We start from the raw sequence: 15,750 nt of genomic DNA, 5'->3' as shown, positions 1-15,750 counted from the left end.
TTACAAAAAAACAACAATAAAAAAACAATGCTATTTTGGTGGAAATGGTTTGTCGTGGTCCATTCGTGTGGATTTCTCACCTGAAACTCATCTTTGATCTGGCTGGAGTTGGTCTGAGGGTCCAGTCTGCTGATGTTGTAGTAGATGGCTCTGAATTCACACACTGGGATAGCCGTGTTCCCACACAAACACGCTTCCAGAATGGCATCATGCACAAACACATACTGCTCCTGCAGAGAGAGAGAGAGATCAACACTGTGGTACACTCTTGGTAAGAGATGCTAATATCATGGTGCTTATGAAATTCAGTACCATGGCGTGTGTGTATGTGTGTGTGTGTGTGTGTGTGTTATAAATGGAAGCACTATGTTTTATGAATCATGTCTTGTGCTTGGTGTCCAATATTTTCTAGTTTGCCGTGTTGTTTCTTTCTATTACTGTTTATATATACATACATGTGTGTGCGCTAAAAATATATTTGAATATTATTTAATCAGTTTAAGATTTAAAAGTAACGCAATATCTAGATTTACAAGTCAACCATATTGAAAGCACATTTAATTATCCCACAGATTCTGAATGACTGCAGCTGCTGCTCGGCCACATGAGAAAACCTCCCTTTGGCATTTTAGAGCTAATTTTTGAATGAGAAAAACAATAATCACAGCTCTAAAATAATTAATGGTTTGATTTAAACTTTTACACCTTCAAACCAGCCAATGTACATTATTCATGAACATCCAAACACACAAGTTTCAGAAGCCCAAACTCAAGCTGAGAGTGAATGCCGCACAGCATCATTGCAAATCATCAGGGAAATATGGAGTCGATACCCCTCACAAACGTTCGTATGGAGCGGTGCATGAACATTGATGCATGAGCCGCAGTTTGCTGAAGGGGAATGACTCCTGCCTCAGGGACGTTTTACATGGATTTAAGCGTTGCAACTTCTGATGCTAAAGTCCTGCGGCGACAGCAGCATCCCTCGAAACTGCTTTAACTGCTGCCTTAAAAATGAGATCAAGGGGGCTTTCAAACAGCGTCCCCATCCTGCAGCTAATATTAAACTCCTTCCTAAACCCCAGCCCCACATATTGGCCGGAATTATCCATATTTTAGCTCAACAATGCCTCCGGCTTAAAGGTTTGAATGCTAATGTAGACCTTTGATCCACGCTAAGCTACAGTCAAGCTGAGCTGACCTCTCGTACCTATTACTCCATAACCTGGTGAGCACTTCTGCCGAGGTCTGAGGACAAAAGACGAGGAGAAAGCCTTTTAAAAGATTAATTGCTGTGTGTTGTGTCTGTGGAGGATTATCTTTGAATGGAGCTGCAGGCTGACACAAAGTGCCTCCCAGAAGCCATTATCACCACCACCACTGTGTTTAGTGTTAGCCCTTTAAAAGCATGCTGTCCTCACTGCAAAAACCTGTAATATCTGAATAGATCGAATAAAACAGCACATTGATTTGATGTAATATGTGATTTAGTCATTTATTATCATAAATGTTATTAAAGTAAATGTTACATTTATAAAAGTAATCAAATGTATCTAAAATGTTATATCATTTATAATAATAGTCATTTTTTATTATACCTAGGCTAATAATAATAATAATTGTACTAAATAACAATTACTACAGCAGTAATATGATTTTTCATGTCAAATGCTTGAAAATCAAGGCTTAAAGAGTTTTTAAACAACACTAGTGTCAAAATTTGTAATGTAAATTAATTAATAAATACATTTATTAATTTATACTTACTATAATTATTGCTTTGTTGCATTTTAAAACAGTGCCATTGTAATTTTCATACACCACTAGGGGGCATGAATTTAAATTCCAATATTCAGTAAATTGTGCCTGTCGTGGTCTAGGCAATTTCATGTTCAGGCTGTTTTGATGTTATAGTGTGGGGATTAATGTAGGGAAAAGAAAGGTTATCTAAGTTTTAAGTTGAAAATAGATGTCTTCAATATCATCTTCACAGACTGGAGAGCTTAATAAAAGGCGAGTAAGCGAGTGAGGTTGCAACTGAGGGATTGAAAGTAACACATTACTTTCAATTTAAAAAAAAAATAAAATAAACTTTTTTAAACAAGTCCCACAAGTTTCTTTGTTTTCCCATTTATTGACTGGCAGCTCTCCTGTCCTCATGCTGAGAGAAACCAGGGGTAAGTGCAGAGGCGTTGTGTGAGCTGTGTGTGAACATGATGAGTATTGTCGTTCTGGACTAAATGTGAGCAGGCTTTCACTCATCTCACTCAAACTTAATAAAAACAGTGAAATGCAAGCTGAGAATATTACACAAACCTGCAATAATTAAATATGGTAACTTACAAAAATATACTTTTTAATCTCACTTTATTTACCAATGTGTTTGCTGCTGACTTTTTACAAGTGACTTTATTTGGGAGCAACACAATATTGTAACCCATTACTTTTAAAAGTACAATAGTGAAACAAAATAGTAAATGACTGCATTAGTGAGACTGAGAAAAGTTTAGTGAGTGAATAATTAAGAAAATTAACGAATTATTAATTTAGCAAATGATTAAATAATTAAACGAGTGAGTATCTAAGCACAATCTGGTTGCCTGAACGACACACTCTGAGGTGAAGCTGTACAGGGTCATGATGGTAACCAGTGCTGCTCACCTCCGTCTGGACCATGTTGACTCTCTGTGAGCGCAGCTCTCTGATGCAGTTGAAGATGTCCACTACACCCTCACTCTCTGCCATGTCCAACATAATGTCCACTGCAATGAAACAGCCTGTTCTTCCAGCACCAGCACTGCGGAAATTACAGAAGAGTGAGATTCACCTGCATGATAACCTTCCACCAGCTCCATTTCTGATGTAAGACTGTGATGGAGAGTCGAAAGTCTCATTTTAAAATATTAAATGAAAAGATAACTTAATAAATGTATATTAAATTCTATAAACTATATATTCATTTATATGACAATATTATTAAATAACTCATTCATTAATGTAATCATTCATTCATTGTTATTATTATAGCTGAAAAGCAAAAATGACTTTGGTTTGATGTCATGGTGGAGACTTTCCATTGAATAGTTTTATTTTCTATCAATGAAAATTTCCACAAAAATATTAAGCAGCACAACTGTTTTTAACATTAATAATAATCAGAAATATTTATTGAGCAGCAAATCATCATATTAGAGTGATTTCTGAAGGATCATGTGACACTGAAGACTGGAGTAATGATGCTGAAAATTCAGCTTTGATCACAGGAATAAATTACATTTTACAATATATTACAACAGAAACCAGTTAATTTGAATTGTAATAATATTTCACAGTATTACTATTTTTACTGTATTTTTGTTCAAATAAATGCAGCCTTGGTGAGATTAAGAGACTACTTTCAAAAACATTAAAACACCTTAATGTTTCCAAACTTGTAACCGGTAGTGTCACACACACACACAATTGTTCAAAAGTATGAGATCGGTATGATATTTTTTAATAGAAAATAATACTTTTATTCAGCAATGATGCATTAAATTGATCAAAAGTGACATAAAGACATTATATACCTACCCTACAGGAAAAGATTTAGCATTTTTTTCATTTATTTATGAAGGCATGTGTATTTAAGGCATTCTTCTCGCAGGACCTGCTGGTCACCACAATGTACACAATTTAATTTTTTACTATGCTTCTGGGGACATTTGGTCCTCACAACACGGATAAAACCTGACCCACACACACAACACATTCATAAGGTGGAGATTTCTGCTAGGATCCAAATGTTAAGTGTTACGCAAACAAGGTTCTGGCAGACCAAGATGCTTGTGTGTGAGAGAGAGCATTTGGACAGAAGATGTGCTATCAGTCACTCCAAAACGACTCACACACACACACAAATACAGAGCAGCTCCACGGTGCCACAGATTGGCCGTCACTCACAGTGATTAATGGTGCGAGTGGTAAACAACTGACAGAAAGAAAGCAAGGGACGGAGAGGGAAAGAGACAGGGAGGATGTCCTTTACACCTCACATCCTCAGTCACTCATTCACTATTATTATCATCCCCAAATTGCTATAAGATACGAAGAGTTCATTAGTTCAATATGCCAAAAAAAAAGAGGAAGACACATTTCATCTTTACACAATCAATATAAATGTAATATTTATTTGCTCGTGTTCCTTTAAGGAATAACTCATAACATTATGTTTTAAATCTGTAAGACTTTCTTCAGTGGAACACAAGGAGATGTTTAGTAGAATGTCTTGGCTGCTCTTTCACATAAAATTTAAGTAAATGACAGAAACTATCAAGCAGCAAAAATGACAATTGAGCTTCATGAAAGCACCATAGTAGTTCATATCACTCATAAGTCTTTAGACGTCATATGATTGGTTTTTGTTACGGTCCAAAATGTAACATTATTCACTGATAATCTTCCCCTCCTCTGCAAATCTTCAATTTGAAATGCACTTTCGTATAGAAGAGGTAAATATGGCACATCAGTTTGTTGGGTCTCAAAATACCTCATTATTGACATCAAACCTGTTGTGAGCAGCCGAGACATTCTCCTAAAACTGCTTTAGTGTTCCTCAGAAGTAAAGACGGTTTGTAACGTTCTGAAATCTTAATCTCTGCACCAGGAGCACTTGACACTTGGGCTAATCTGTTCTGGAAGTTTCTTCGTCACATCTGCTTCGTCTCCGGCATTGCAAGGCCGACTGCAAATTTACACTGCCACTTCACAGTCTCCCGCTGTCACCTTTCATTCCCAAACCTTCTTCCCACACACTCCCAATTACTCCCCACAATTGTGAGTGCGTTTCTATCTATCCATGCATCCATGTTGCGGAAAGATTTATTGGTGAGTGTCTATCCATGTGCCGAAACATCCTACATTTGTGTCAGCTCATGAATATGTGTGAAAATCATCTTTTGTCTTGAAACTCCCTGGGTTCTTTTCCTGTTACATGTAAAATTAGCGCCTTTTATGATCCGCACCAGGTTCCTTAAGTTTGGGAGTTATAGCTGCTTTTTGGAAATAGGCAAATTTTCCTACTCCCCTAGAGTTAAACAGATGAGTTTTACCGTTTTCGAATCCATTCAGCCGATCTCCGGGTCTGGCGGTAACACTTTTAGCATAGCTTAGCATAGATAATTGAATCTGATTAAACCGTTAGCATCTCTCTCAAAAAAATGACCAAAGAGTTTAGATATTTTTCCTATTTAAAACTGGATTCTTCTGTAATTACATCGTGTACTAAGACAATCAGAAAATGAAAAGTTGCAATTTTCTAGGCCAATGTGACTAGGAACTATACTCTCATTCCTGTGTAATAATCAAGGAACTGCTGCCGTACAGCAGCACAATGATATTACAAACTTAGTGCCGGTCACAGGCGCTGCGTAATATCATTGCGCTGCTGGTACGGCTGGTAATACATTCATAATCACACTGTTAGCCCAACTTTACACCAGAACTTTGAACTTGTATGTAAGAAAAGTGAGAAACGGACAGAAAAAAGAAAAAAAAAGAAAAAAAAAGAAATCAAGATAAGAACACACCTGCAGTGCACAACGATGGGCCCTGCGTCTGGAGGATTGAGGAACTTGACCTGGCGGATGAAGCCCAGCAGGCCTGTGGCGTAGCAGGGAACGCCGTGATCGGGCCAGCTGGTGAAATGGAACTGCCGGATTTCCCGGATCTCGTGGTGACCCTTCTGCAAACAAGAGCATGTGGTGAGCTTAATATCTACAGGTGTCATCATCTGAAGGTAACAGGTATGTGATTATGGTAGAAGATGGGTAGGATTACGACACCCAATAAGTGCATGTCAATAAATATCAACACCATGTGGTATAGTTTGCAGTGTATACAGTGTAAAAACAAGGTGTAGTGCAAGGCTTAACAATATGGAATAAAATAAAATACATTTATTAAAATAAATGTATTGTTGAGCCCAGGGGCACAACTACCCAGTGTCAGAGGGGTATGCAGCAACAAATTAGGCGGCCCCTATATCATTTCTATACTTTACATTAAAGATGTGATTGGGCCAGCCCAGTGTCAATCTAGAAAAGAGCCAATGGGCCGCTGATCTACGTGTTTCATGAAAAATGTCAGAAAAAAACCTAACGCTGACTTTTTTTTTTACCAATGGATTACACCAGCACTAACCCAGGCGCCGGCAATTAAGCAAAAAACAAAAAACAAAAAAAACAATGAATGGCCTGCCGATGTATGAGTTTTATGGGCCGTTAAGACAAAGACAAAAAAAAAAAAAAAAAGTATGTATCGGCCCAAAAAGCACCCGGAATCTCCCGGTAGTGCCGATGGCCTACATGCGTGGACGTCACACATTGAATCCTACCTGATGCCTTTCACCATCCACTTATTTAGCTGCGCGCATCAATTGACATGCCATCTCCTTTTTCCCTCTTTATTTTTCTATTTTTAGCCCTTAGCTTTTTTACTTTATCCATCTTTTTCGACGACAACTCACTACTCGTACCTGCTCGCTCAGCGCTATTATTCCCCCTCTTATGTCAAAATTCGATGATATAATCTTATGAGGGTGCCTACTCTAGCCTGTTAGTCCTCTAAAAGGTTATATAACATTGAGGAAATGCAGAAATGATTTAGAAACGCACAACAGCAGCTCACATATAGAAAATACCCCCCTTGGTGCTGCGCCCCTATGCGCCGCATATAACGCATACCCACTTTTTGCGCCACTGGTTAAGCCCTCTTGTAATTAAGGTATCATGAAATATGGCAATGTGACACTGTAATTAGTTTCCCAAAATGAGTGTAGAAACTGCACTGAAAAGTGCGTCAGGACCTCATGGTCAGTGTTTGAACCACAGCACAACAGTACACGTGTGGTTCGATCTGTGCGAGCGCTGAGGCTTTTCCACACACAGTGTTGTGTTACAGTAGAAACCTTTTCCCATTACTTCCTTACTAGCACTTAATGCTCTGATAAGCTTTTAATTATAATTTGGGTTTGAGAGCGGCGTAATCCATGCCTGGAGGTGCTGATACCACCAAGCGAGGACCCATGTAGCCGTTAAATGCAGCTTGTGTGCATTAGTGTGTGTGTCTGGAGAGTCGTAACTGAGCTGCTATAGATGACAGGAAGTACTGACAGATGAAAAAAAAGAAGACGCTCTAATGTCTAACACTTGGGGATGAAATGCATACCTACAGTAGACACACAAGGACACTCAAGAATGATCTTAAGAAAGAGTTAGCGTTATTTTTCCTCCCCCCAAATAAATAAATGAATACAAATAAATAATATTTCCCTTCAAGAAAATGATAAAAATGTTATTAACTGTCATTAAAATAATGAAACAATGCAAAAAAAAAAAACTTGATGCAAAATATAATTTATAAAATATACGTATAAACTTAAAAAGGTCTATACATATAAAATACACATAAATCCTTAATAAAATAACTTTTAAAGTAATTTGTATTATTTGTTATGTAATGTAACCCAGGCATGTTTTCGTTAGATTTAAGGAGAAAATTCGAGGGAGAAATTTTTCTCTGGTGAAATGTCTGAGAATCAGAGATTTAAGCAAAAGTCCCCATTTGATATCCAGAAAACATCTCTTGTCATTTTCAGCTCGCACTCATTATGAAGCACAACTATGCGCTGAGAGGAGGATGTACCCTAACAACTCTCTTTCAAAAGTTGAGAAGCGTTTGAGAGGCAGCAGCCTCGTGAGACAGATGGATTGAGTGATTTAAGAAAGTTGCTGATGACATTCTGTTCCATACCGCGCTCTCCCCCTCAAAAACGACTCTCAAACACTAATTTCACCCACTATCAAAGCTTCCCTACATCTGTTCTGTTTGGATTACAACATTCAACAACAAAACTATACCGTTCCTAAGAGCTTTCTTTGCGATATGCTTTCATTGCACAATATTGTCTGTTGGCTTATGTTGAGATCTCGTAAAGTTTGTTTGTTAAAACATCATGGTTAGTTTTTTTTTTTTTTTCAATTTATGCAGATCTGACGTCAAGCTGTTCCTGTATAATAAGAACAATAAAAGTGATTGAGTGAGAGATGCATTATGAGATTAAACACAAGCTGATGGTTCATATGGTATGGATGAACATAAGTCTGGATGAAGAGATGCATGCAGAGACTGCTGAAAAGTTTTTATTTCTGAATGTACTTGCGAAACAAAATGCATGAGTTTTCATATTTTGAATCAAGTTTATTTTTCCTATCCCAATGGCAGTTTTAATAAATGAATCTCATTCTAATATTTTCTTATTCAATATTCTATTTTGTTCTCTTCTATAAAATTGCATATTAAATTACATACTGTACAGGCACTATATTATCTAACAATCTCCCTAGAATTTCCATTTTGGACGCATTAGTATACAAATAAACTGAGAACACCTGAGCAATGAAAGAGCAACCTCAGAGCAACTTGAGAGATTTGATTTGAATGGAGTACAGATGGAGGATGAGTTTGTACCTTCTGAACAGTAAAAGTCCTGATCACATATTCTGCAAGAGGCTCCGTTTCGATCAGCGTCACTTTGATGTCTCCGTACACCTCGGTCTCGTCAGGCCAATACCGCACACATTTCACCTTTACGGACACATAGACACCCACATGTACACATTATAACACAACACCTGCATCTTTATTTGTTTCAGTATAACTCTATTTTACAGCAAGGTCTAAGTCAAATTGGCATTTGCAGAAACAGTATTATCAAACAAGTCCCTGATGACATTTGAAAACACAGAGAGGTGTAATTGGCCACCTGTCAGAGAGGATGTTATCTCTGAATGAACAACCCCTGTGGTCCGAGTTCACTGGAGCCAATCATTGAACACCGCTCAATTATACTCATTGTGACATCAAACAGCTCTCGTTGGGGATCCTGTGAAGGACTTGTGCACCTAATTGTGCTCCATTTTAGGATGTCCTCCATAATGCTTGACTCACTCATTTAAAGTTTCCCTTGTGAAACATCCTTCTATATGATTTCCGCTTGCATTTACAATAATTGGTAGATCAATCACACAAACTACACTATAAAAAATATATGATCAGTAAGTTATGACAACATATGTGTTTACAATGCTTTAACATTTTTTTTTGTCATTTAATGTAATTTAAGTTTAAATGACTTAAACATCCAAGTTGATTGTACTTAAAAATATAAAGCAGCAACCTTTTTTTGTTTGCCATTTAAATATGCCATATTTTCTGAGATGGAGCCCACAACCAAGGTTGCGATTGCTTTATTCTTTGAGATACAGAAACATATTACACGTTTACATTGATTTCTTGCTAGATTCTACTTCTAAAATACATTGCGCAAGCACCTACCTCACAGATTGATATATTTGCGTGTAGTATTTAATGTCGACGCACTCAGTTTAACTGCTAGACCGTAGTTAAACGTGTAGCAATCGGAGGAGTGCTTATTAAATATCACAGAATTAAGAATGTTATTTACAAAGGAAAGAGATAATTACAAGAACCCTACCCTGCCCACTTCCACCAGGTTGGTTACCATGACGATACTGGCAGAATTCTCTTGCCAGATCATCCTCCAGAAATCCCTCACGGTCTCCTGCATGGGGCCTACAAGAGAGGAGGAGGGACAAATTTAGAAGCAAACCACCACCAAGATCACGCAACACTCACAAAACAACTAGAAATAAGATGCAATGTTTCTTTATGGATTCACAAACAGTTCCTGAGGGAAACAGTAGTTCATGCTAGTATATCCCGGGTTGATGTTTCTGTTGACCAATACATGTAAAGTTAATTAAGCAGTCTGGTGGAATACAGCACACCAACAGTGAAAGCTACTTCAAAACTAATTTAGTTAGTAATTTGCATTTTTACAGCTGTACTATAAAATCTAATTAATTTAAATTTAAATTAAAAAAAAAGTTAGTTGCAGATGCACTAACTCCAGTAAAACTATACTTAAACTAATAAGCTACACTGACAAAGACTACCTACTCTGTTACTATTTAAGTGGCCAATATCTTTTAAAATATGAAATGTTAAAAACAGAATACATACTTTCCAGTAATGCTTTGCTGATATTTAACTGATGCTGATATTTATGCATACCTTGCATATAATCAAAAGGACCTCAAATAGGGGGACATTTTAAGAAGCCTTATATGAAGCACAAAATAAACTCACTAAACTTCATGCACAAACAATGTGGCTCAGCATACTTTTAGTAAGCATTCAAAACCCAACATAAAACTGTAGCTGCGTCCCAATTCAGAGGCTGCATCCTTCGAAGGCCAATTGCGTCACTATGGCTCGGCGAAGGCTGTCCCAATTTGAAAGGCTCCTTCAAATGCGTCCTTTGTCTCCAGTGCAATGAAGGATAACACAGATGAACCCTTCACGGCCTTGCCTACCCCAGAATTCATTGTGCGCCAGAGACGACAGGATTTTTTTGAGAGAAATTGCCAAATTACACTATTAAACGCAAATATTGAGTTTCAACTTACTCAAATATCAACTCATAGCTTACAAAGATGAGATTATATATAGTTTATACTCTTTATTATATAGAAATGGACCATGGTGAACATATTTTGACAGTTTGTGAACCCTGTTTTGCAGTGGCGTAGGTTTGATTTTGAAATTGGTGGGGACGGGGACATCAATATATAAATATATTTTAAGTTTTGATCGGAATTATTGCTAGGGATATATCAGTGTCACTGGATATTGGTAGGGACTAAATTCTACGCCCCTGCTGTTTTGTTCTCAGACAGTTTAATATAACTTTCAAAAAAAGTCCAGAACAAATGTTACTGCCAATCATCAACGACAGCTGTCACAGTTGCTAGGTGACAAGAACAATTCTCCATAGGCTAAACCGTCCCATTGAACAACGCTCAGTCTGACCTTCATGGCCCTCGAAGGATAAAACCTCTGAATTGGGACACAGATATTCTTTTAAACGGTCATGAGACATCAAATGTGCCTTGATCTTTTGACATATAAGATGTCTTTGTACCAATTTAAACATTCTGCAAGTTTCATAGATTAAAACATCCTCCTCATTATAAACAAAGCTTATTTAATCAAGCTCTGAAAACGGCCTGTTTTGATATTGAGGCATCTGTGACGTCACACGGGCAAATTCATTTGCATATGACTGTCATAAGGGAAAGACATTTACAAATCCATTCATCAATCATACATCATCGCACCATAGGCCCCGCCCACTGTTATTCAGTCGCTTAATGGCTGACATTTGCCTCCACTGGATGTGAGCGTTGTGTCGCGTCACGTCAAAAGCAAATAGAAAACATTATAATCACTGACGCTGTCTACAATAGATACAGTGTACAGATGCGCGTTCAGTTTCTGATATACTCCATGCACTTGAGTCTGTCGACAGCAGGACAAATGCAAGAGTGAAAGAACGTTTGCAACCAGTTTAAATTCCGTTCGCATCTCTGTACAGACTGTTGGACACAAGTGAATGCTTTAATCTATGTTCTAATTAACATACTTTTTATTTTGAATATATCAACATAGATGTGTAGATTGCGTTCATGTCAGAAGAGTTCTCTTGGTTTTGTTAATTACCTTGTGTGGCTATGTAGTGCCTTGGTCTGTGGTAGCCCTGGGAAACAGAATGAAAAAGGAAGATGAAATTATTCAAATGAAACTAATTTCTCTACCTGCTCAAACCACATGCAACAATGAACTTGCATAAAGACTTTGTTTGAATCCAATTCAGCACTCAATGAGACATTATAATTTCACCTTTCTGATGCCTTTGGGTTCATTAGCATTTTAACCACTGTGAAACAAACTGGCAACCAATGTAGCTTTGCTCCTGTCAAGCTTTAAAAGCACCGCTGCAGTTTACGACCGGGTCTGTGGTACGACGGAGAACATAATTGTTTTATTATCAGGAATAAGATTGGGTGGCCCGATTATCGCGGCTGCGGGGCGAGAAGCCTCGCGCTGAAGCATATCTGCACATGTTTACTCTCCATTTTGTAATGATCACAATCATATCGACTGTGTCTTTATGGTGTTTAGATCAAGTTAGTGGATTTAGAGGAGCCAGGGAAGCACTTTCATTCGAGCTGTCGCTGGCTGTGGACACGGAGCGTAGAGTCATTTGCAGCAACGCGTTTAAGCGCAGAAATCCACTGTATCTTTTATTCGTTGTAAGCGAGGCTCTCGGAAGCGTAACACATAAATGATGCATTAATCTATTAAGCCCTTCTTTGACAGCAAAGACTGAAGTTGTTCTGGCATTCTGAGGTGGTTACGCAAGACACATTTTAAAGGTCATCAATACTATATTCAAACTTGAAGATCATAATTTTTTTATCAGCATATTCTGAGCTTGTTTGATGTTTAAGTCAACTTATACATTCAATAAACAAACATATAAACAGAAATCTGGATATATGAATATACACCACCGTTCAAAAGTTTGGGGTTGGTAAGATTTTGTTACATTTTTGAAAGAAAGTCTTTTATGCTCACATAATAAAACCCACTAAAAACACAGTAAATAATAGTAATATTGTGATTTTTTTCTTTTTTCTTTTCTTTTTACAATTTAAAATAACTTTTCTATTTTAATTTTAAAATGTAATTTATTCATGTGATGGCAAAGCAACATTTACTGCATCATTACTCCAGTCTTCAGTGTGACATGATCCTTCAGAAATCATTCTAATATCTGATTTGCTGCTCAAGAAACATTTCTGATTATTATCAATGTTGAAAACAGTTGTGCTGCTTAATATTTTTGTGGAATCCATCATACTTTTTTAAAGGATTCTTTGATAAATAGAAACAGCATTTAAATTAAATTTGATACAATTTTGACATTATTTGAAGCTCAGAAAACTAACAGTTATGTCTGGGTGAACGTGATTTCACCAAGTACAACATGTTCCTTGATCAACATCTTTGTTAATCATGGAATAACACTACAATCAACCAATCAGATTTGAGGGACACGTTTACAGTTTATGCCAGGTTGAGGCTTGCAACTATGGTTGGGTGCTCCTACATCACCTATCATTTCCCTCTGATTTCAGGTTTAGGGCTACATTTTCAGACAGAAATGTTGTTCTAAGATCAACAAAAAATGTTGATCCAGGAATATGTCTTGGCAAAATCATGTATGCTGAATGCAGATGTGTCATACTCACGTCTATATAGTTGGCGTTTATGTAGTCAGAGTGGGGGTCTCCCTCCAGCAGTTGCAGTCTGACACGAGTGTGATCGTCTGTGGGGTCAAATATTCACAGAAGAGCCGGTCTAAAGTTACACATACACTTTAAAGGGGAGCTACACACACATGAGCGGTCCAAGAATCACAACTCTTGTATTCACAATGTCATTTACCCATGATAGACGTTTTGTGTGTGAAAAATGACAAACTCTACAAACAAATTTGCAGATTTTTCTCCACGTTTTTGTTTTCCTCCAGGGTCAACAAGGATGTCAATTTGAGTATACCACTTTAATATAAGTCACAGTATGAGATCTATGCCAGCAATCCATTTAAACAAAAGACAACACATTTAGTGTGATTTACCAATTACCAATGTTTTTTTTTAAAGAACCTCAGCATCGTCTTTTCTTTTACATACTTCATATATATATATATATATATATATATATATATATATATATATATATATATATATATATATACACTGTAAAAAATGATGGGTTGGTTCAACCCAATTTTGGGTAAAATTTGGACAAACCCAAACGTTGGGTTAAAAATGTCATTGAAAAATTTTACCCAACGGCTGGGTTTGTCCATATTTGACCCAAAATTGGGTTGAAACAACCCAGCATTTTTTTAGAGTGTGTATATATATATATACATAATGATGAGGAACTTTTTTTTTTATAGCACTAGTTTCTAAGCAACTCAAGTCTTGGTGCCCCAAGTTCAGCATTGCACTCTGAATTAAAAATGAGGATCAGACAATTTTCCCCATCCAAAGAAGTGGATGTACAGTTAGTCAATGATGTAATTGATTTAATTACTCCAACACCGCCAATCTTCATCTCGTCTTTGCTATAAACACTTGACCTGCTCATGTTTAGCACGGGTACCATGCCTTTCCACCCTTGAAAGGTGAAGCTGCATGTCTTGGCAATTACGACGACACTTCTGGAAAAGTGGAAGAGGGTGGAAACGGAAAGAGAGGAGGGGTAAAGGAAAGGTCTGACACTAGCTCCGCAAACCTGTGTGGCGTTCTGCTTTGATCACATGGAGAATGCAAATGCGCTGTTGAGGCATGTCGACTCCAAGCCAACGGATGTTCTCTGATGGCAGGCAGCTCCGCAGAATCCCTCCAGATTTCTCTCCGTCTTTCAGTTTATTTCATTCCAAGGAGAAGTAGGCCCGTGTCTAGAGCTGTAAGCGGGTCGTGAATGTTGTTTACTTTCAGACAGCCCCTCCTTCCCGTCCAAACCTGCTGCGTTTCTCATTCTATCTGCTCAAAATTCACCAGCTTATCTTTTTTAACTTCACACTTTCTTTATTTGCTCCTCCTCTCTCGCTCGCCTCACAAACATCTCAGCTGTCTCTCACCGGTGCTTTGGTCTGCCTGCTGACCTCTCTGCTCCCCGAAAGGGAACATGCGTGAAGGAAGCCGAAAAGAAGGAAATTGAGGGATGCGGAAAGAGAGCGAGATGGGGCTAATTAGACGCCACCGAGTCAGTTGTCATAACAGCGAGCGCTCGGCAGGGTTCTTCTCCGCAGTGAGGGGCCAGACACAAAGCTCTAATTGGGAGAGAATGTCCAGACTACAGACGAGTGCTGCGATGCATGGGTACAGTAGTTCTGAGTCAGCCCTGCAAAACTATCCAGATGTCTGCATGATCACCTAGACGTTACAGTGACGTATGTTGATGAGTAGGGTTGCGTCAAAGTTTAAACTGTGATTTTTGTACAACCTGGTACTTTTGTTTATTTGAAAGAACCGCCCCAAAAATGTCAGCAGTCTCTTAATCAGCGCGTCCTCTCTGCTGCTCTTATATATAACCTCAGTGTGTGAGTGCATTATACACCTAAACAGCCTATTAAATCCCTGCTTGGCAGAAAAGAGTGTCAAATGGGCCAAGTGCTGTCGCACACACCTCGTGGCGTGAGAGCGAGGCACTCTAATCCAGTTTAATCCATTTCCATCCGCTCTGGGATAAGACGCTCTGCTCATGAAGTCTACCTGAGAGGGTTTAAGAAAGTAGCAGAAGTGTTTATGCGAACGCTTGAGCTTTGAGAGCTTGGTGTTAGGACAAGTGTCATCCTAATCTGAAAGAGATTCATTTCGGATGGTTAATTTGCACCAATGGCAACAAAAAGGATATATTTCCCCACATATATAGGACTTATTATTAAAGAAATTAATTTCCATCTGTTATTCGCACCATTTTGAAACCTCAGATTGTAATGAAGTGATCCTATTAGTTTATATAACTAGCTAAAGGAAAGAAACATCACAAATGAGACCCATTTCAAATCTCAATTTGTTTCTCCTAGACAATAATGAGATTAAATGGAGCTCAAATAGAGACTCTTGCTGACCTTTTTCAATGTTTTACTGAGATCTCACATGTATCTTCTATCTCTTTAATATCCCAAATGCTTCTCAGGGTTTTCTCTTAAGGAAAAGGCAATACAAGGCAGAGATTTGTTGATAGGCAGATTAAAAGTTGTTACTT

At 37.9% G+C, this 15,750-nt stretch overlaps 1 protein-coding gene across 13 annotated transcripts in view; it reads right to left on the bottom strand.

Moving 5' to 3' along the window:
* ptprt (protein tyrosine phosphatase receptor type T) overlaps positions 1 to 15,750 on the bottom strand; it is a 228,363-nt gene that overhangs the window by 12,695 nt on the left and 199,918 nt on the right. For all 13 annotated transcript variants that reach the window (XM_079628114.1, XM_079628109.1, XM_079628115.1 and 10 more), the window contains 7 exons: positions 13,218 to 13,294; positions 11,623 to 11,659; positions 9,536 to 9,633; positions 8,509 to 8,625; positions 5,568 to 5,722; positions 2,662 to 2,797; positions 81 to 230 (listed from right to left, as the gene is read on the bottom strand). In XM_079628114.1, coding sequence (XP_079484240.1) covers positions 81 to 230; positions 2,662 to 2,797; positions 5,568 to 5,722; positions 8,509 to 8,625; positions 9,536 to 9,633; positions 11,623 to 11,659; positions 13,218 to 13,294 — 770 coding nt within the window. The remainder of the gene's footprint in view (positions 1 to 80; positions 231 to 2,661; positions 2,798 to 5,567; positions 5,723 to 8,508; positions 8,626 to 9,535; positions 9,634 to 11,622; positions 11,660 to 13,217; positions 13,295 to 15,750) is intronic.

This window comes from Phoxinus phoxinus (genome assembly GCF_949152265.1).
Source record: "Phoxinus phoxinus genome assembly, chromosome: 11".
NCBI lineage: Eukaryota > Metazoa > Chordata > Actinopteri > Cypriniformes > Leuciscidae > Phoxinus > Phoxinus phoxinus.
The sequence above is the reverse complement of the archived record's forward strand: the minus strand, read 5'-3'. Positions and strand labels throughout refer to the sequence as shown.